The 22,049-nt window shown below is 44.5% G+C and overlaps 2 protein-coding genes across 2 annotated transcripts in view; one reads left to right on the top strand and one right to left on the bottom strand.

Annotated features, from left to right (window-relative positions):
• Positions 1-22,049, top strand: part of efnb1 (ephrin-B1) — a 66,058-nt gene that overhangs the window by 12,702 nt on the left and 31,307 nt on the right. The window contains exon 2 of the mRNA XM_050041863.1: positions 14,497-14,774. Within this exon, the coding sequence (XP_049897820.1) occupies positions 14,497-14,774 (278 nt within the window). The remainder of the gene's footprint in view (positions 1-14,496; positions 14,775-22,049) is intronic.
• LOC126388643 (proteoglycan 4-like) lies at positions 14,781-19,313 on the bottom strand. The gene is made up of 2 exons (XM_050041861.1): positions 17,403-19,313; positions 14,781-17,293 (listed from the first exon to the last, which is right to left on the bottom strand). The coding sequence occupies exons 1-2, from the start codon at positions 17,540-17,542 to the stop codon at positions 16,117-16,119; spliced, it is 1,317 nt and encodes a 438-aa protein (XP_049897818.1). The 5' UTR covers positions 17,543-19,313; the 3' UTR covers positions 14,781-16,116.

The raw sequence follows: 22,049 nt of genomic DNA, 5'->3' as shown, positions 1-22,049 counted from the left end.
GCCCCACATGCGGCCACCAAATAGAGCCGCCTGGTGCACCTCTCACACAATGGAATGGTAGAGGAAGGGAAATGATTTGGCTCCTATTGGAGGGGCTGGAGCAGTCGCTTCAAAGCAGTGAGCCTGGCTGAGGCTTTAACCGGCCTTCTCTCTGCATTAGATGTGCGTCCTGTGATGAGGCTTTGAAGGGTGCGGGCAGTTCTGGCTGGAAAGATTGCGATTGCATTGCACGGGTGTTGGGGTTCGGCCTCGCAAAGAGACTTGCAAGTCGGCTGCTTCAACGGGATTGTGCAGCTCAACTCAGTGTTGCTTAAGTAGGCTGGACCAAAAATGTGTTGTGACCTAAAAGCCGCAATGTGATGGGGGAACAGCCGCTGTGTCACGTTTGGATGCACACACACACACACACGCACATATATATCACAGCGGAAGGTAGTGTGGATGTCTGTGTGTGTGTGTGTGCAGCTGTGGCTGGCAGACTAAGGTTTGAGTGTGCTTTACAGATGGCGGTAATAATGATCAGATAGCCCTTGTAATGGAGACGGCCCAGTTTGTAATGGCTTCCTAAAACAACACATGGAGCGTCTTTACGAGGCCACAATCCGCCCGGTTATCACAGAGCAAACTGTGCGAATGAGAATAGCATCATGTCAAACAAGCTATTTATTAGCACGCATATCACACACACACACGCACACACACATTTCATTTTAATACCGACAGCCTGCATCTTGCCCGCGCTCTGCTTGTTAAAAGCGAGTGTTATCAGAGGAGACACAGACTCCCGCTACACCAGTTAGGCCGTCCTCCCCTTTTACATTCACTGTTAATGAGCCTAATGATGTGTGTCTCCACGATTGCATCAGTCAATATGCTGTTCAATATGGGTTTTAGAAACCCACTGACAACTTAAGCATGTCCGCCTGGATAAGATCTCCCATCCAAGGGAGGAAAGAAAGAGCAACTAATTTGTCTTGGATTGGATGGGACATGTGTAGCTGTCTTTTACAATCATGAGCCGAGATTGTAAGCAGAGAATAGACTTGTCACTCAAATTCTCTGATAAGAAGCCGCTTTTAAGACTCAGAAGGCAGCTGCTGTATTAAAAAAAACACGGTGTCCTAGTTAGAACAGCGCCCGGCGCTCTCTTATATGGAGATGTATTGTTTGTTTAGTGTCAATAGTTTTTGGCTTTTTTTCCCTTTGTCTGTGTGTTGTGTTCTTTTTTGATTTCAGTGCGGTTTCAGTTAAGTTTTTATGTTTCAGAGGGGGTTTAGTCGGAGTTTCATTTCAGTTTATGTCAGGAGGTGTTTACTACGTTAGAGACCAGGGACATTTAGCTTTATGCTTTGTCGGAGAGTTAGGAGTTTAATAGTCTCTGTATAGTGATTACAGATGTTCCCTTTTCGTTTCTGCTGCGCTTTTTTTCCTCACTCAATTTGGCTTATTGTTTTTTAGTCACGTTAGTTAGTGGAGCTTTAAACACATGTACCTAAGATGCATTCTCTGTTTTTTACATTAAGTTTACCGTGCTAATGTTTGTTTCTTCCCCCAGTGGAAAAAAGCGGAGGCAGAGACCCCTGTGACACTGATAAAAGCTGTTTCTTTTATAAACCACACAGCATTTGATTGATCTGTCTCGTGGTCTTGATCCCTGGGCTCGGCTGATTAAACCTATCCATCAGCTTCTCTTATCAGCGCCCTAACAGATCGACTGCAGGACACTGAACTAAAACCCTCTGCATTGTTGTTACACAGAAAAAGTCAAAGGCTAAGGACAGGGAGGGGAGAGGTTTGTAAAAACTCCTCTCTCCAAGGCCTTTTGAACAAAGAAAAAAATCCCCACTATGTTGTTTTAAAGAAATAGCTGTGGTAAAAAAAGGTTTGGAGATAAGTATCTTTCATGCTATTGTCATGAGTGTGCTTCACTCAGACATACTTTTTTTTTGTCGCGCATATTGCAGTAACCTCCAAAGGAGGTCAAACAGTGGCATTGCAGATTGTGACAAGAGTGTTTCCCCTCTAGTGGGAAATCAGAAAGTAATGTTTCCTGTCCGCAGAGTGTCGGCTCCCCGCTAGCGATGTGACCCTGCCCCCGGTCACAACTCATACAGACATCAGCCAGATAATGACATCTCTTTCACTGACAGGCTGTCATTCACATGCCTCTACAAGCGCCGACACACACACTTGGACTTACAGGCGTGATCTCGTGCTCGCTTGGAAAACGAAAGCAGGCGAGCATGGTCGCTGTTTATGAATCATCTGAATAATTTGCAAGTCAAATAGCGAGTTTCATAAGATGTGCCTGTTATTTTTCTGAAATAAATGTGAGTTTCTCATCTTCCGGGAGACTTTTAAAGCAAATACATCAAGGCCACTAAAACGTGGATGATTGCATGTCACTTTGCTCTCATTTATCTGCAAGCATCTATTACCATCATGTTGTCAAGTCAATGAAAACAGCACCGGAACAGCCAACAGATGGGCTTTCATTATTCACAGATGTATGATTTTGGGACAGTTTGTTAAAGATAAAGCTTTATCTTTCAGTTTATCTTACATGTCTTAAATTACATTGATTTATGATTGTTAACATCCAGCAAACAAACTGTTTCACATTGTCCAGCATGTACAGGCTTTTGGTGGATAACGATCATATCACGACTTGCATGCTGGTAACTTTACTGCATGTCACAATCAGATAGTGGAATTTTGCAGCTTGCTGCCTTATCAAGAAACAATCAACCTAAGTTTACATAGGCGGAATTTCACACTGAAAGAAGATGGTTTATTGAAATCCTGTTGCAGCACGCCCTGCAGAAGCAGGTGTGGACCTGCTAGCTCGCCTGCTTGCCGCTAGTGATTTTGGGGGGGAGGGAGGTGCGAACACTCCCCAAATGCTAGACAGGAAAAGTTGCCTGCGTGGCACATTCATTAACCTGGTATCTAGCTAATCTCCTGGCTAATTCATTTAGTCCTCCGAGCACTCCTGTGTATTAATATCCTCCCCGTGCTGCCGCTCATGGGATGCAGTAGGAGCGTAGCCATGGCGATGATTGTGTCATTATTTTGCAGTCAGATGAGTGATATCCCAGAGGGCTGTAGCTGGGTTGTCCAGGCCAGTTGAGAGGGACTGATTAGAATTGCAAATGGCCGCCAAGTGTTGTGTTTATTGTGTGTCTCAATATTGGAGACAATCAGGCGAATCAAAGCCCTCAGCTGGAGAGATGGGACTGAGGCACGGTGGGCCTCTCTGGTTGGCACCATGTCCTCAGTGCTTGCACAGTTCCTCCCCCTGCCCTCCCTCTCTCCTTCTCCCTGTTGCCCTCTCTCTCGGCCAACTCGGTCGTGTGTATAGGTCCTGAAGTACGTGGACACAGCTGGAGAAAGAGAAGGGGAGACAGAGAGAGCCACTAAATCTAGTGCACTCAATCATCTGTAGTGTGGCGGTCCTCTCACACAGCTGAGAAATATTAAACACGCTTTATGATAATGAAAGCGCGGGCGACAGACATAAATATCTGAGGCAAAGTGCTGAAGGATTAAAATGTCTTGTACGTTTGCTCATAACACAAATTTGTCATTGATTTCATGGCTCCCTGAATCGTTAGAGACAGAATTATCAGCTTTTCATCAGTGGGAATTCTTTTTTTTTTTTAGACACCTGTCTGCGATGAGGNCAAAGTGCTGAAGGATTAAAATGTCTTGTACGTTTGCTCATAACACAAATTTGTCATTGATTTCATGGCTTCCTGAATCGTTAGAGACAGAATTATCAGCTTTTCATCAGTGGGAATTCTTCTTTTTTTTTTAGACACCTGTCTGCGATGAGGTATAAGGAGTCGCACATTAGGGGCTCAGAAATATTCAGATACGTGCACGCAGATCTGCTGTCAGACCCCACAAATGGAACCTATTGGCAGTGCGCCCTTGTTATGGCTGGGTGACAGACTGTGGTGCAAAGTGCCCTAAACACACATTTTCGCCGCAAATCACTCGTGAATTGTTCTTCCTCAGTGATTGGCCATTACCCCATTATTGACTCACTGTTTGTACAAGATTCGGCGAAATCCATCTGAAAGCCATCCAGTGCTGTTGTGTGAGACAGGAAGCCAGTGTTTTAGCTCACCGTGTAATTCACTCTGTCAGTCGCACACAGAGAGGCCTATCTTCTCTTGTTTCGCTACTGTTGGCTTTTAAAGAATGTGTGTGTATAACGTACATGCACATGCAAGAATGCGCATGTGTGTGCGCTCATGCATGCATATGTCCCTGTTGGAACACAGGATAATTCCTCAGGTCATACACGCGCCCCTTATAGCACCGCGTGACCAGTCACAACAGGCTTGTGTGAGGCCCAGGTACGGACATGCACAGCGAGCAGGTATCGCTACAGGGAAAATAACTGTAAAAGCTCAAATTTATTGTACCACACACGTTCTCTCAAACTCTCACCGCTGTAGGCTAAATGAAAAAGTTAAAAGGAATGTGTTCACACTTGACGGAAATCCCTCAGATTTACTGTGAGTTTTTCACCGTGACTCGTGAACGAAGGGAAGGCCAGAAGCCATCACAAGACTCACATGTCTGAAGTGATACGATCAAATGTCACCAGCCTTGAAAGGCAACAGTCAGATGCATGTGAGAAGCTGCGGCTCTACGGCCTGTTTAGACAGCGCTGTGTGCCGTTGAGCTTGACAAGCAGTTGATGAGAGATCCTTAGAATTGTGTGTGTGTGTGTGTGGAGAAAAAAGAGAATGCTTGAGAGGGAGAGTGTGTGTCAGATCGCCGACGTGGCTGTTTGTGAGTGTGTGAAACTGAGGAGAGAGTTCATGAGGTGACATCTCGTCAGCTGTTTGACTTTCCCAGTTTCCCAGGGAAGCAGTTTCAAGAACAATGCAGAAGAAAAACCACCAGCCACCGACAATTGAAATGCCACAAAAAAAAACCTGGGCCCTGTTTGTTGGTGACTGAATTATTGCCGTAGCTTGAGATTGGAGACAGGGGAAATGTGTGAGTGACTGCACTGTGCTTGTAGCAGACACATATCACCTACCGGACTCCTCTACCCATCCATCTCCCAGTACTCCTCACAATAGCAGGAATACATTAAAAAAGAGTGAGTCAGGAGGGAAGGGGGACGCAAGATAAATATTGTGTTAGTATTTTCCCTCCCTCTCCGTTGCAATTGTCTCTCACACTGACAGATGAACAATGGAAGTATTTTGAACTTTGCTGCGCGCTATCTTTTACTCCTGGGTTCAGAACCGTGCTGTCAAAGCCAGACGTGTTCTGGCAGAGATTGATTGATTTGCTTTCAGTGCGCCATGTCTTCCCTTTGTTCTTCCAGGAAGGCTTTGGTTTCTCTCCAGTATCCCAGACTCTCTGTAGCTGTGTCATATTAACACCTGTTAACAACATACAGACTCGTAAAATATCGATTCAGCTCCCCTTTGATCATAAAGTGTTGCTATAAATTTTAAACTGGAAGCTGTTCATTCTATATTCTGAAGGAGACAAACCCAAAATCTTTCTGTAGCACAACCTGTGCTTATGACAGGTGGGGGAAGGCATAAGGTAAATATCCTTTCAAGCATCTATATCATGTTATTTCTATCAGAAATGGTTTTCTGGGTGCGAGATGAGATACCACTCTCCTATCTGTATGCTAAATTTGAAACTACATCCTGTAGTCAATTAGCTTAGCTTAACTTAAGGGAATACTTCACCTTCCAAATGACTGTTTGTATATAGATTACTCACCTATGTTACATTGAATTTGTTTCTCGCATGCCCTCTTTGTGAACGAAGAATCCAAAAACAGAAGATTCTTTATACGTTGGTGTAAAGGGGGACTGGCTGCATTTATCAACAGCAAATCTATGTCAAAACATCTGTTTACAAACTGTCACACAATTCGTGCAGTGTAACCCAAGTCTAATTTGTCCAGTCATATGTTCAGTACTTCCCAAACACACAGCCCTTTCCGACGGGGAACTGAGCTGAGAGTTAAACTTATCTATGCTCTCTTCAAAGCCAGACTCCATTGACAAAAACAGTAATTTTACCTCACTGAACATGTGAGCTGCTGGTCTACTGCTGCCTTGATCCGTAATTTGTTTGTGTTATTGTGTGACTTTACTGAATCCAGCAGTAGACCAGCAGCTCCCATGTTCAGTGAGGTAAAATTACTGTTTTTGTCAATGTCAATGAGTCTAGCTTTGAGGAGAGCATTGCTAAGTTTATTTTTCAGTCGGAACGGGCTGTCTGTTTGGGGAGTACTGAGCAGATAACTGGACAAATTAGACTTGGATTACACTGCATGAGTTGTGTGACAGTTTGTAAATGGATGTTTTGATATAGATTTGCTGTTCATAAATGCAGCTGGTCCCCCTTTACATCAACTTCAAGAATTTTCTGTTTTTGGATTCTTCATTCACCAAGGTTGCATGCGAGAAAAAGAAAGTTTTTGTTTGGGAAGTACTGAGCATGCGACTGGATACATAGGACTTGGATTATACTATACGAGTGTTTTGAGAGTTTAAATGTGAAACCCTTTCATTTAGATTTTAAAGAATTCTCTGTGTTTTTTGATTTTTCGTTCATCAAAAGTGTGCAAGAAAAACAAAGTTTCCTTCACAAATTCACACAGGGTGAGTTATTTTTTAGTGAAATGGTCATTTGGAGGATGAAGTATTCCTTTAAAAGGTGGAAATGGGAATGGTAGCTGTCCAAAGGTGGCAAATTCTGCCAATCAGCACCTCTAAAGCTTACTTAATGAGCATGTTATATCTTGTTTGTTTAATCCGTACAAAAACCAAAGTGTAAAAATGACACATATCAGTGTTACTGGGTGGTGCTGGTTAGATTTTGTTACCTTCCGGCTGAACCAGGCGGGCTGTTTCCTCTTGTTTTTTTCTTCTTCTGCTCTTTAAGCTAAGCTAACCGGCTGCTGGCTCCAGCTTCATATTTACCGAACAGATATGACAGCAGTATCAATCCTCTCATCTAACTCTAGGCAAGAAAGCGAATAAGTGCATTACCCAAAATGTCGAAGTAGAAAAACCTCATTAGTAATGGGTGTCAGGTTTGTTTGGGAGATGTCTTGTGGCTGATCACTCCCTGATTTGATTCCCAGATGTGTCGGTGCCAAAATACTGCTGAGCACGGCAACTCAACCTACTCCCCGACCAGTGTGTCTGAGAGCTGACTCATTCCGAGCACGAGTTTTAAAAAATTAGCTAACTTTAGCCACGAACCGTAGCCTGTCTCTCATCCTCAATGAGCTTTTCACTTTGCTTCATTATTCAGTCTAAAACTGTGGTCCCTCGAGTAATTTCTAACCATGCTGAGATAGGAGGGCAATTGTTGAAAATTGAATTTAACCATGACTGGCTCTATCGAAGCCAAGCAGAATTTAAATAACTAGTGTATAATATGGAGCAGTGTGTATGTGCTTGTGTGTGTTTATTAGTACATGTGATGTGCTGATTGAATAGCAACATTAAAGGGCGGGTTTTTCTGAGAAATGCTCTCTGAGGGCTTATTGATGAGGTTGGAGATACAGAGCAGAAAATGGCTGCTGGGTAACAACCCGGGCAAGCTGCGTGGGTTTGATAATGGTTAGGATTCTGTTTCTCTCTAGTTTCTTCTTCGCTTCCCCAAGTGGGAGCGGAACACAATCGGGTGAGTGTGAGAGATGCTATTGTTCGTCTGGGAGGTTCTCCTGCTTTTTCCCCTTCTGCTCTGCTCGCCGCTGATTACAACCTTGCATCCTGGTCCAGCTCTTGACTCTCTGCTCTGCAGCTCGCAGTCCTGGGGGATTCCTCTCTCTACGACTGTCCAGCCCCCCCACCACACACACACACTCACACACACACACCATCTCTGGCACATTCGGGGTGTCTGGCACACCAACACACACCCTCACCCACTCAGGCATGTATGGACACACGTATATCTGCACACACAGTCACACAAGCACGCTCACGCATACAGTGGGTTTCGGGCCAGGCGGGTTTGGCAGGGACTGTAGACTGGGCCTGTGGAGAGATCTTTACGGAGCATGCAGAGCCCATCTGTGGCTGCTCCTCAGTGATGGGAGGCAGCTGGCTGTGTGTGTGTGTGTTTGCGTTTGTGCATGTGTTGTGTCGTGGCCAGGAAGGAACTAGGGAAAGAGGAGTGATATTTGTGTGTGTTTGGGTCACAGAGCACCCCCGAGAACGAGGGCTAAACTCGGGCTGAAACTGACCCAAACTCTCTCGTCTAGCCGAGCCAAATCTTCCCCTTCTCTCCTCTTTTTTCTCGTCTTTTCTCCTCTCTTCTCCTCACCCCTCAGCTCTCCAGCTGGAAGAGCTCAGTCCCTGGGATCCGGGATGAATAAGTGGAGAGGCAGAGAGCAACAGTCTGGGCCTTCTCTCGCTGTCAGTGATACCGTGGATGACGTTCAATCACAACCGCATACACCCATGCTCGCTTAACTCCCCTGCTCTTAGAGAGGGATGGGCTCAGCATTGACGGAAACCACAGAGGCCATAAGAAGAAACAGATTATGCTCTTTCTCCTCCCTAATGACTTCTGACACTCCTCTCACTCGACAGTCCTCTTCAGCCTGTTTGTCTAGTAACAACGTCCACTTCTGTCCTCCTCGTGGCAAGGCCATCTGGGCGTCATCTTGTTAGCTCATTATGGGCGCCGATGGTGTGATGCTAGCCCCTCATGTGACAGTGATCGAGGGCAAGCATACTGAGCTTGTTTGGTGAGCATGAGAGGTGTGTGTCAGCCGTGCTCATCAGTGTGTGTGTTGCAACTCGCCTGTGTGCAACTGTTATGAGTCACGCTGAATCTGATTTGCTCTGCATGCCAGCCTGTTGACTGAGCTAACTGAAGCTAGTGTGTGTTTGTCTGCGTCTGTGTGAGAGATAGAGGGTGTCTGTGTTCACACGTACAAAAGCAGTTCTCTGCAGGGTGGAATTCAGGATATTCTGTCTCTCTTTTTTGCTGCTGACATCTTCATTTATGTCCCTCTAATGGGGACAGCACAGAGGGAAAATACTGAGCTTTCTGCTTTTCAGCAAGTCACCGTTGCCAAGTCTGGCCCACTGGAGTTTAAATGCAACTTGGATCGAGTTTATAGTTTATCCAATACCACTACCCGTTGGCGAGTTGGTCCTGCTTTTCTATAATAAGGGTCAAATCCTTCCTGCTTTGCTAAACAATCCTGGAGCCAGATGGACCTTGTTTTGCTTAATTTCAGGATCCTTGTGTTTGTTCGTGTGGCTCCCTATGTGTGTGTGGCCCGCACCAGCATTGAGGCGACTTGTTTACCGTGTTTGACATGTGAGGAAATCGGTGTGTGTACACTGCGGGGCGTGTGTTTATGTGTGTGTGTTTATAGACAGACCTCCCCAAGAACATCTGCCCCTGCGACAGCCTGACAGAAGCCAGCTATGTATACAAGCACTCTGGTCGAGCCGCGGGCACAGACCTATGACCAGCTCACCTTCCCGCGGCGCCGCCTAAAACCTAGAGGGAGACGCTTCAAACCGTTTTCAGATCTGATTGCCATACAGCCAACAGCTCACGTGACTCGACAGTACCATAGATGTGGCGAATTTCTCTGGAGCCGTGCAAACACACTGACAGTTTGATGATACGTGCCTTTCTCCCGAGTATGAAATGATCACACTGTGTCAACAGCGCTCAGTGGATCTTAACCACACATCAAGAGCGAAGCCATTTCACAAGCTGCCGTTTGAATGTTTCCATTGTGAGGCCCAGCGAGCTTGCGGCTCTATCTTGATGGATCTGAAAGCGGTTTAAGGCTGAAACAGTCCCTGCTAGCAGACAATTATTTAATATTGATTGACTTGGAGGAGAACGGGATGTGTTTGTACCCTACGATTGCACAAACCGTAGACCGCCTCTGGCAAGTGAATCAGCTTCAAATCCCTGCCGCTATATGTGTTACACAAGAGCTCAGCTACAATACTCTTTGCATAACGCGGCTTTGTGTTCTTTACGGACTTAAGCGTGACCCTGTCGTGGGTGAATTACTGTAATGTTTCATGAGAAACCATAAAATCTGTCAAGCCTATGGAACATTGATTGAAACGGCTGTAAATATGGCTGCCGTATGGAAAGTGTCATTTGTAATATTGGGTAGGGGGGGGGGCAGCAACACAGATTTTTGCGAAAAATGTAAGAGAGAAATGATAATTGGTGAGGGAACACTTTTCCTGGCGTGATAATTACTACGCTGATAGCAAAGGGAATAGAGTACCTGTTGTGGTGATGATTGTGTGTGGAGTGTGTGTGTATGTGTTTGTTTTTACATGACGCACTTGTGTGCTCTCAAGGCCAGAGGGAAAGAGAGAAAGATTGAACGCTGGGCTGCAGAAACAAGACAGAGGCACTACCTGCATCCAGGCTGTTGGCACGCTCCCCTGGTGGAGATGAATCGGCCCTGTATACGTGGTAGTGGATAACTGATTTTAATTGATATGTATAGCATGTTCATGCTGCTGCTCAGGAGGAACAAATCAATTTGACACCATTCTGTTGATATGAGCCGTTTCTGCCTCTTTCTCTCACAGTTCCTGTGTCTCGGGTCCTTTCATTCAGTGGGCCGAGGCTGCCTGCCAGTGCAATGCTCGGGGCAGAGGCCTGAGTTGACTGGACGGGGGTGGAGAACATGGGGGGAAGGGCTGGTTTGAGGCTCTGTAAGGGGCTTTGAGTGGGCCTTAGTGTAGGCGGCGTTTTATATGAAAGTCGGTGAGGGCAGGGCGCTTGAATAGGGGTGGCTGGGAAGTTGGGCTGGGAAGGTCCAGGATGCACCCCACAGTGCTTTTGTGAGCTCTCACATCCGTGTGTGTGTGTATGTGTATGGGGAGGTGGGGGGGGGGGTTGGTGAAGCATATGTGAGATCATGTGCTCATATTCACCAGTGGAATGTAAAAAGAGAGAGGAGGGGGTTCTCTTCTCTTCTCTCTTTCCCTCTGCTTAGTTGTTTTCTGTTCTCTCTCCGCTGTGCTGTAGCGTAGGCCTGTTTGTATAAGCTCTTTACAGGATTGAGCACACTGTGGAGCCATCCAGATGAAACAAAACCAACCTCATTTGGTTGTTTTGAAAATGATTCTCTTTATTGTGTTTGGTTCAGGCAGATCCACCTCGTTTGACATGAGGGGAATAAAGGTTCTCTCGCGTTCAGGGTCATTTCCCAGAAACATCGTTTGTATCTGCACGGCTCTTCCTCTGTGCACTCAAACCTCTTTCATCAACAGGTTTTAAAAAGTCTCCAGACAACATGAATGAAAGATGCAATTCAACCTCCCTTTTCCCCCCTTCTTTCCCTTTCGACCTCCTCAAAAGTACAATAATCTTCAGTCACTCGTCTCCTCCTCTCCATTGCGTGGCTGTGTGTAGCACCGGAGTGGCGCTGATTAAGCCAACAGAGAGACAAACGGGAGACAAAGTCCCAGCCCACCAGTTTAGTTTCACATCCTGGACTGGAGCTGGGCCGCAGCTTGCCAAGTGGAGGGCTTTTAAACTGGGCTAAACACTAATTGCTGCCCTATTTCTTTTATGTTGCTTCTTTCCCATCTGCGATGGCGCTTCCAGACCTCCACAGCAGCCAGAGCCTCATTATAGCAGACAGTTAACAAAGGCTGGGAAACAGAAGCGGAGAATTCACTTAGGATAGCTATCTAACCGCCAACTCGGAGGCCTGCTCGGAAAATTGAATCAATGACAGGGGCCAGCTTGTGATTAAATCCTTCAGGGATATTAAGATATTAAGATTTTGGAAATCTTAATTATTCATCTAAATTGTTGCGGCTCGCTTTGATAATGGAATAAATGGCTTGTAAAACTGAGTAGTGGGGTGTGAGGCTCATTGTTTTATTTGAGAGCTGGGCTTTTAAGCAATTTTAATTCTTTTGAAATGAAACATTTGGAGAAAAAGAAGAAGTTGCCAACAATTTCCCTACAAAGAAACAGAAAATAGAAAACACCTACTTGTTGAGTGAAACAAATCAAGGTCTAATTGTGATGTTTGCCTGGTGTTTCTTTTTTCCCTCTGGTTTCTCGCTTGTTTTTCTGTAGGTGTTTTTGTGAGTGTAGAGAGAGAGAGGGGGAGGATGATGGAGAGGGGGATGAGAGAAAACAGAATGAGGGAAATGTTGAGGAGGTGAATGAGAGGGAAGGATAAAGCGAGAGGGAATGAGATTGGGGAGCAGAAATAGAGGGGGCTGAGATTGGGGAAGGGGGGGTGTAGAGGGAAGGTGGGGAGGAGAGAGGGTGGTCAGCAACAAAGCCTAATGTTGCCATGGAAACTTGTTTATGCCTCACTGATGCATCTTGTAGATCCAATTAGAGGCTGATTGTGTCCGTGTCTTCATAGACACACGCACGTGTACCCGGGCATGGCACACACACACACCCACACATGCATGAAAACATATGTACGCTGATAATCACATGCACACACACGCACACACACACACTCACACACAAGCACATGCAGAGTGTTGCTCCTGAAAACCAGCAAATTGTTAGGAGAGGTAGGACAAAGCATACCCCGCGTTCTCTCTCTTATCGGCTCTTGAATTAGTGCAACCCCTCCCCTCCCCTCACCCCCACGAGCATCAGACAATAGCGTGGAAATAACGTCTCACCCGCTCCCAAGCCTCGTACGTGAGGTCCAATCCGCGCATGCTTTCATGACATCACACGCAGCCTGGAAAAAAAAAGTGGGGGTTGATGGACAGGATTTTGACCGTTTTGCAAATTTCATGTTGCATTTATCTNAGCGTGGAAATAACGTCTCACCCGCTCCCAATCCTCGTACGTGAGGTCCAATCCGCGCATGCTTTCATGACATCACACGCAGCCTGGAAAAAAAAAAGTGGGGGTTGATGGACAGGATTTTGACCGTTTTGCAAATTTCATGTTGCATTTATCTCTTTTGTGAATGAAGTCATTTATTTGGTAATGCCCCTGTCCGAGAAGAATGGCCATGAATGTTGAAAAGGCCTTAATCCAATCATGTTCATTTTCATGGGGGGTATTTCTTCAGAAAATGGGACTTTTTAAATGATCGTTTCTTACAATGGCTGGCCGTTTGCCAGTGTTTAACATCAGAGGAGGAGGTATGGTGATCATAAGCCCCCCCCCCTACACTTACACACTCCTCTATCAGTCTCTTTCAGGAGGCATCACAGTCCTCCCTTCCCTGGGCCTGTCTGAAGAGTCAGTTATTTAGTGGTGAAATGATGTGTGTGATGATGAAATGAGGGGCTGTAGATAAGGTGAGATTACACTCTGAGAGAAAAAGAAGGGAGAGCCAGAGAGAGACAGAGAGAGGCCCAGCCCCTGATGTCTTGTTAAAACGTGAGGGATCAGAAAGAACAACAAATGCATTGCGCGCTGCTAAATCCTGCTTAAATCCGCTGGCATGGGCAGATCTAGCAGATAGCCCCGCTGCTGTGCTCGCTGTCTGCGACCACAACACACACACACATACACACACACACACACACTCGTACATAAACACACCCGTGGTCAGTCCGGCTGTCTGGGTTAATGCTTGGCTAACTGGGACAGCAGAGCTGAACCATGTTGACATTTTAAGCCTCAAACAAGTCCAGAACAATGATTCAGCCCGTCTGCCCCCCCATCAGACCGCAACCTCAGCCCATTTTGCTGACCGACTCGCACACATACACACACATGCAGACGTGCATAAACACACACACCACTGCCCAAACACACTGCAAGTACTCAGTGTACCCCTCCGCCCCCTCTCTTCACACACACTTACACACACACACTGGGTCTCCTCCTGTTCCCCACCTTTAGTGAATAAAAGAGAACAAGAGCTGATCTGATTGAGTTGGCAGCAGAGAGCGAGGTGGAGAGGTACAGTAAGGCCAGATGGATTATCTTAATCCTTCAGTAGATGATCATGGCAGAGGGAAGATGAACCAGGAAGCCTTAACCTTCCGCCTGACCCCCGCGGGCTGTTTTCCTCCAGAAACTCGGACTTCTGAAGCAGAGGCAGTGTAGATATTATGTGGAAGCACTGGTCTTATATGGAAGTCCAGAAATATGAAAAAAAAGAATCAGTGGCATTCTTTGGATGTAATCCTATCTGTAGCCGTTTCTGCGGCAGCCATTTTGTGTCTGGCCATCTTGTTTCCCTCCTTGCAAACTTTTGGTATGCTTTGATTTGGATCCAAGTATGAGAAGTAACTTCAGAGGATTTGTGTGAAACGCGCCGTTCTCTGAACAATGTCAAGCTGCTACATGTAGCGTTTTTGTGGGGGTAAATTAACTACGCTTAAAAGCCCATGCCAGACAAATATAAACCCATAACTCCTATAGCTCAAAGTATTAAGACTGTATAAACTGTTGTTGAATTATGTGGCTGCTTCTCCAGACTTCCTTTATTATGTGTTAGTAACAGTTCGTCTTTTTTTTTGTCTCTTCCCTCAGGTTTGTGGCTGGAAAAGGCCTGGTGATTTACCCAGACATCGGGGACAAGCTGGACATCATCTGTCCCAAAGCAGACCAAGGCAGAGACTATGAGTTCTACAAGCTGTACCTGGTGAAGAGGGAGCAGGCGGAGAGCTGCAGTACGATCCTCGATCCGAATGTCCTGGTCAACTGTAACAAGCCTGAGAAGGACATCAAGTTCACTATCAAATTCCAGGAGTTCAGCCCCAACTACATGGGCCTGGAGTTCAAGAGGAACTTCAACTACTACATCACCTGTAAGTTTGTCCTCAAAGATGATTTATTGTTGATATTTAGCTTCTTAACCTTCATTTAAGCAGAGAAGTGAAGAGTAATAATCTGCTTCACACTCAGTTACACACAGTCACACCTGGGAGTTTCCTGCTAAAACTGTATTTTAATGGCCGCCTGCAGCAGCTCCATAGCAACAACTGAGCGTGAGGTGTCTTGCTTATGGCACAGAGGAAGTTGGCGTTTAGGGAGGAAGAGTTGTCTGTCAGTTAAGGATACAAACCTACAATCTTGACTGACATTTGCGAAAGTACTACTCCACTTAAATATAATTTTAATGTGCTTGTCTTTCAGTCTTTATTTGCACTTCTACAAACGTACCATTCTGTATTATCATAAGATTATGTAACACTTTGTTTTACAGGACTTTAATTTCAGAATAATACTTTCCAGTGAGTTTCTTGAGAAAACTTATTTGCAAAACAGAGAGAGTGCTCAGCTGGTACGCCTCCATTTAATTATTTCCAATTAATTGCTACTGTAACTTAGAGAGTCTTGTAGTCAGTGCACAGCAGGTCAGCTGGATATGCATAAATGTGAAATTAGTCTACAGGCAAGCAAACAGTTCAGCTTTAATGGAAACTTAAGTTTCACATAATAAATAAATAGTGAATGAATATGTATTTGGATTTAAATGCAGCTCTTTATTCTTCGAAATTCCCATTTTTGCTCAGTACAGTATCAAATTATGTGGCTATTTCCTAGAAAATTCATAGATTTTTATAAGTAAATTGCAGACCTGTAAAAAAAAAAAAAAAAAAGGCAAAAGATTTTGAATGCAGCATCTTTACTTGTAAGTATTTTTGCTTTGTGGTATTATTATATTTCATGTCGTAAAGTCTCTAAATACATCCTCTTACAAATAAATATGCAGTCACTGTGCACACTTCCCTTTTTGTACTTTTTAGAGACAGCCTGATTCTGGATAATTTAATAATGCTAACTTATTATATGTAGTATTATTGGAAATGATTGAATCATAGTTTTGCAGTTTAAGTTGTATCCTGTAACAGTATCTGTGGACTAAGCAGATGGCGTTCAAGAAGAGAAACACTGACAACAAAGAAGCCCTGGGACTTTATGTAAAATGTTTAATTTACACAGCATTAAATTGTAACTTAAACAAATATTCCAAATTATAACTGTGTTCATACCTTCCAACGCTAGAGCATTTAAACAATTTGACACGTGACCATAATTATTTCATTTTTAAATTTGAATTATTTATTATATTTAATACAGATGCATTTATATATGAGGCAGTTACTCAGTTTCTGTGTGGCTGGCTACACAGCAGCAGCACACAGACTAAAAGGGCCTGCAGAAGAAGCCCTGCTCTCTCCGCTCTCTGACCTCTGGGTTCGCTGAAACAATAACCACAAGTTCAGGAGGAGTGGCCAGAGGAGCTGATGAAACTGAAGGAGCAGAGGCTGGTTCTCTGGTGGGTTTTTGGCCCTCCTCCAGGTTTGGCCTTTCGTTTATGCCCCCCCTGTCCTGGACATCCGTAATGTGAGGTTCAGTAGGAGATGTCTGAGGAGCTGGTGGAGGTGACACCTCAGCAGAGCTTGTCACTGGACTGGAGGTCGGCTGCTTTGTTTCAGCCGGGCTGGTGGTCGAGCCGCCCTTCACTGTAGTGATAATTACAGGTTCAGCAGGATGGGTCAGTGGAGCTGGGAGAGCAGGAGACACAACAGAGGCTGGTTCTCTGGAGAGCTTTGGGTCCTTCTCCAGGCAGGGTTCTTCAGTTTCAGCCACCCTGGCCTCAACATCAGTAACAAACGGAGCAGGGTGTGCCTTAGTAGGTGGAACCACAGCAGGGTGTGGGTCTCTGGTGGGTTCGTCATTCTCATTCTCCCTAGCCTCGACATCAGTTATAGATGGAGGTTCAGCAGGAGGTGTTGGAAAAGGTGGTGGAGTTGACACCACCACAGAGTTAATCTCTGGACTGGTTGTTAGCAGCCCCTCAGTTACAGCCAGGTTTAAATCCTCCTGGATTGGAGTGGTGGCAGCAGGTTCGACAGTGGGTGTCAGATGAGCCGTTGCTTTTGGGCTCTGGGGCTGAAACATCCCACTAATCTGTCCCACTGCAACTTCAACAATCTCACTCAGCAGCACTGGTGCAAAACGCTTGATCTTGTTCACCAAGACGTCATGAGAGAACGTCTGTCTGATCTTGTTCATGATAGACTGGACCATTTCATCCCTGATGGAGCGAGAGAAGATGACCTGATGTTCCACAGTGGTTAAAGCATTGGAGACTTGGTCCAGAACAGCCTTTGTAACCCCAACAGACATTTTGCTAAGTCTCTGGGAAGGCATGTTTAACAGGGGGAGAGGAGGAAGCACCCAGAAGCCCTGCAGGACTCTGGGAACGACCTCGAGGACTACCTCTTTTGGACTGAGCAGTTTGAAGCTGGGAGCCTTCCTCTGCTTCTTTCTCAGGATCCTGGCGAACTTTTTGGCCATGCTGAGGACTTTAGGTTGTCTGTAGGTTACAGTCATTAAAATGAAAATTTTAAAACCCTTCAGAGTATCACAGAGATATTAAAACCACTGCAGTGTAACTGGTAATAAATGTGTGAAATGTAACTTACTGAAAAGTAGCAGGTACGGCCTCTGGAGAGTTGAGGAGCATCTGGGCTTCAAACTCAATGTCCCTCTTTTTGTTGCTGACATTTACTGCCCACACCTGAAACAGGGAATTAGGCCTAAAGTGCAGTTTTGACATTGACATGCAGCTTTAGAGGATGAAATTAGCATATTGTAACAAACTACTGTAAGTCTTCTCAGGACTCGTGTCTTACCAGCGTCAGCAGAGATTTGGCATCGTCCTCATCAAAATCTTCCAGTTCAAACGCCCAGAGGCTTCAAACAGAAACACAGACGTTTTATTTTTCTTGTTGCTCTTTAAAGTATTAGTTATATTAGTGTGACATGAGGAGAGTTCAAGGTGTCGTGGTGGACTGTCTGTATGTGTCTCAGTAACTCACCGTTCCCTCATAGTATTTTTGCTTTCCTTCAAAAGCAAACCGATCATGTCTTCAGCCGTCACCTGAGATGGGATCTTCTGTTTCTGCTGAAGCCTCAGGAGTTCTCTCATCAGTGCAATCTAAACAACATAAAGGAAATAAGTCACCTTTAAATGTAGTAAGATAGTTTTTAAAAATTGATCTAGCATTTTGTATTAGTGTGCGCTTTGAAGGATAGTAGATCTTACCTGAGACTTGTAACTGGATATATTCCAGCACAGCTGCAGAGCCCGATCATATATAGGTGTGTCAAACAACACCTTTAAAGGAAATAATATGTTACTTTCAGTTTTCGTCACTTATTTAAAATACATCTCAAAAAAATATATAAAATCTAACCCCAGTAAAGACAAACACTGTCTCTCTTACCCTGATAGGTCTGTAGATTCCACCTTCGAGAAACTCCATTGAAATATTGTTGCTGTGTATCACAACACAGAACAAATGAAACAGGCGAAGCGACAATGTAAATCTCACAAGTGTAGAGTCGAGAAACTCGAGAGTGCTTGAACACGATCGATCTTTCTGGCACAAATGAGCAGAGAGTTCAGAGTGAAGTGCTTTTTTTGAGTTTAAATTAGTGTCAAACATTCTGTCACCAAGGAAACGCAATTTTCTGAGTATCCTGTTATCAAATAAAGTCCATAATCACCCACAGGACACTGATGTGAAATGATGCATACATTATTAATCAAGAAATGTGGTCAACACAACCTCAGTTGATGGTGCTATGAGGCACCATTGAATACATGCTGATATATTGTTAACCAGTGAAACTTTCAATGCGGAAGTTAGTGTCGCCCTGGTTTTTGATTATTGGAGAAAATAAGCTCTGTGACAAACAATGATACTTACATGTTTTGTTTAGGGAAATAATCTTCAAGACACCACTTTCATGATTTTTGAAGTGTAAATGCAATCGCAAGAAGTAAAAAGCTAACGTAAGGCTATAAATTAACTTCACTGTAATCGCACGACTTAACGTTGCCACAACAACAAGGCTGTACAGCTGTGTTCAGGGTGATTACGTTAGTCTCATTTAGTCGCTTGGTAGCAACCACCTTTCACAACACACCTAAACGCTTCAAAATCCACAAGTGGGGTGTTCACTGACCTATTTTATGTCGTAGACATAAACGTGAAAATATCTTATGTTAACCACAGACCTTATTTCACGCATCTGACCAAAAACCCATTCAAAAAACTAAATGCAGAAACTCATTCCCACACTTCAGGACTCATTCCTGCATCTGTAGAAAACACTTAAGTGAGTCACGCTATTGCACAGAGTGACATGTTCCTAATTACCATGAACCTGGGCACTGTGGCTCATTCTTAGTCAATCCCACAAACAGTAAACTGTTGCTGTAAACTCACTCAAGCACCAAATGTGTGTGAAAAGAGTCTCCTCAGACTGCACCTTCTCCTGTTTATTTAGTTAGTTGGGAAATTAACTAATTTTTTTATTCATCTATTTTTAAGTGAAGTAATGTAGTATATTGTGTTCCAGTTTTTAAAGATTTATGTGCTGCCTTAGACTGTGTAGGGAAGTCATTTCTGGGCTTTTAATGGTATTTGTTGACAATAAGAAATGACTTAATAATGGGTGAAAGGGCAGGTACAAAGCTACAGGTCATTTGAGGGGTATGAGGTATCAAACAGCAACACTCTGTCTCCACCTTGTTAGCTCAGTAGCTGCAGAAGCTAACATACTGTAGCTGAGTTCATAATGCAAAAGACAGTGTTATTCTAGACGTTACTTAGGCCTTATCTAATTCAGTTAGTAATTTCCTACATTTCCTGGAATGACTTGAACAGTTTCCTAAAATCATAACATGTGTTGGGGTTTGAGGATACAGTCAGCTGGGGGTTTCTGCAACATCTGTAACTGATTCCTCTTTGAATCAATGAAATGATCAGAGAAGATTGTGACATAAGAGATTCAGTGTCTAAACTAACATGCAACAAGCTGCGTATGCCAAAAAACTGCCAGTGAGAAGGCAGATGCTCCGCAGGCAGAGAAATAAACTGATCCACCATTCATCCACTCTTATGAAGCATAATATATAATATTTTCATATCTACAATGACATAAAAAAAAACCTTTAAGCATTTTTAAATATCCATAAAACTCTAAAAAGTACTCACATTGCTTCCTTGGATGATTTAACATTATGACTTTGACAATTTTTAAAAAAGTCCAAAAGCTATTAAGTGAAATTCTCCTATTTTAAGAAAATGAAAAAAGCTACTTTATGTTTTGTTTTTAAGAAACCTTCCCTATAGCATCTCCCTTTAAAGGAAAAATCCACGCTAAAACAAATCTCACATATGTTTCTCCTTTGATCTGGAGCAGTTTAATCCATATTTGTGAGCTCTCCCTCAAAGCCAGAACGCGGGGAAGCATGAAGCTTGTGATGTTATCATGCGACAATTTTTGGGGGCCGCTCCTGTGGCAACATATCATGTGGACTTTAAGAAATATTTCTTTGAGCTTTATTACACCCACATGTCTTTAGAAAACACCTTGGGCACTTTCGGCGTCTGCTCAAAGTTTTCCTAGCCGGCTGTTAGCGGGGCTGCTCCACATATTGTCTCCTGATTACATCATAAATATTTTAACTAACTCTATTAGTGACATGTGCGTGGGCATGCATCTTGACTACAGTAGGATCTGACATCAAAGAGAAAACATTAACTTTACTTTAGGTCGAATTTGCTTTTGTACAACGCTCTCTTGTGTCTCTGTTGTATAACGCCAGTCTTGCTGATGTGTGTATTATGCAAGTGTTGAGAATACTTAACACTCGCTCCATAGTGTTTCAGACTGTGAACTCATAACTACAGCCAGTTTTAAATCCTTCACAAGGGAGGCTGGCCCGTGCAGGATCCAGCCTGATGGTGGATCATCATTAGGCTCGTATACTGTAACGTTCTCGCGTCAGCAGTAATCGGGTGTTGTATTTGTCTTGGTATTATGTTAATGTTGTTGTCCTTTGCAACAGGAGGAGCTTGCTTTATTTATTCTTCTACAGCCTGCGCATACACCACGACACACTTCATCTATCATACAGACAATGGCCATGCGCGGTCGCCATATATGTGTGTAATATGTGTGTGTGTGTTTTCTTGAGGGAGCAAGAGAGGGACAGCAAGCACCTGCTGTGAACACACTTTTCCTGCTTTTCCTGTACAGTCCTGTGTTTGTGTGTGTGTATTAAGGCCCCTTTAGGCCAGCTTATCCCCACCAAGAGGATGTGAGTGCGTTATCCTACCGTCTCTGCTGGGAATGCAGTCCAGCCGGCCAGCAGAGCGGTGTAAATCTGCTCGGCCTATAAAGACCCGGCTTATCTGGCCTGATTAACGGTCAAACGTGGCAGACAACGTTTGAGACAAGAAGAAGATGCATAGGGAGTGGACATTCCACTGAATCTTCCAACAGCCTTTTTCTTGTCCACCCCCGGTCTGTACTTTGACTCCACGGCTCCGTTTGTCTTTTCCTCGATCATCCCCCTCCCCACCCCCACCCTTTCCTCTGCTCCTTCCATGGGGTCGAAAAAGCAACAAAAGGTGTGGGGTAAAGTAAGCAACAAATGGTGTGTGTGCGTATATATTTTTCTGAGTGTGTGTCCCGTGGCTCGGCGTCACCGCAGGGGATCCCGTCCACTCGGTCCCGTCTATCCCATCCCAGCTCTGACAGGAGTCACGGGGGGGTTAAAGGTCAAACCTCACGGACAAGGGGTCGCGGAAACACAGCAGGGGGGCAGTAATGATAACCCTGCACTGATCTAAACCCCAGACCAGCACCAGCCTGTGCTGTCCATCAGCACCCCCAACCCCCTATGTACACACACACATACATACACTTTCCTGCCCCCTTGGTGTATGAGCGAACGAACTGGTTGTATTTCACTGCGTTGTCTAAACACAGGATATGGAATGAGCTGTTTGTGAGTAAAATGGCTGTGCTGTGTTTAGGGGTTAGATTCAGGAGAGAAGTGATTTTAGACAGGAGGCTTTTAAGGCGGAGGAAATATAATGGAGGAAAATGAGCAACAGAGCGGGAAAGAGAAAGAAGGGACAAGCATACGAACCCGCACACATATATATATACAGACAGTCTTTATACTTCCACGGTGGAGCCCCCAAAAAAAAGTCCCTCCATTTTCTCTCCCATTCGCTCCTCATTGAAATAATGTACCATGACTGCTT

This window comes from Epinephelus moara, chromosome 4 (assembly GCF_006386435.1).
Source record: "Epinephelus moara isolate mb chromosome 4, YSFRI_EMoa_1.0, whole genome shotgun sequence".
Classification (NCBI taxonomy): domain Eukaryota; kingdom Metazoa; phylum Chordata; class Actinopteri; order Perciformes; family Serranidae; genus Epinephelus; species Epinephelus moara.
The sequence above is the reverse complement of the archived record's forward strand: the minus strand, read 5'-3'. Positions and strand labels throughout refer to the sequence as shown.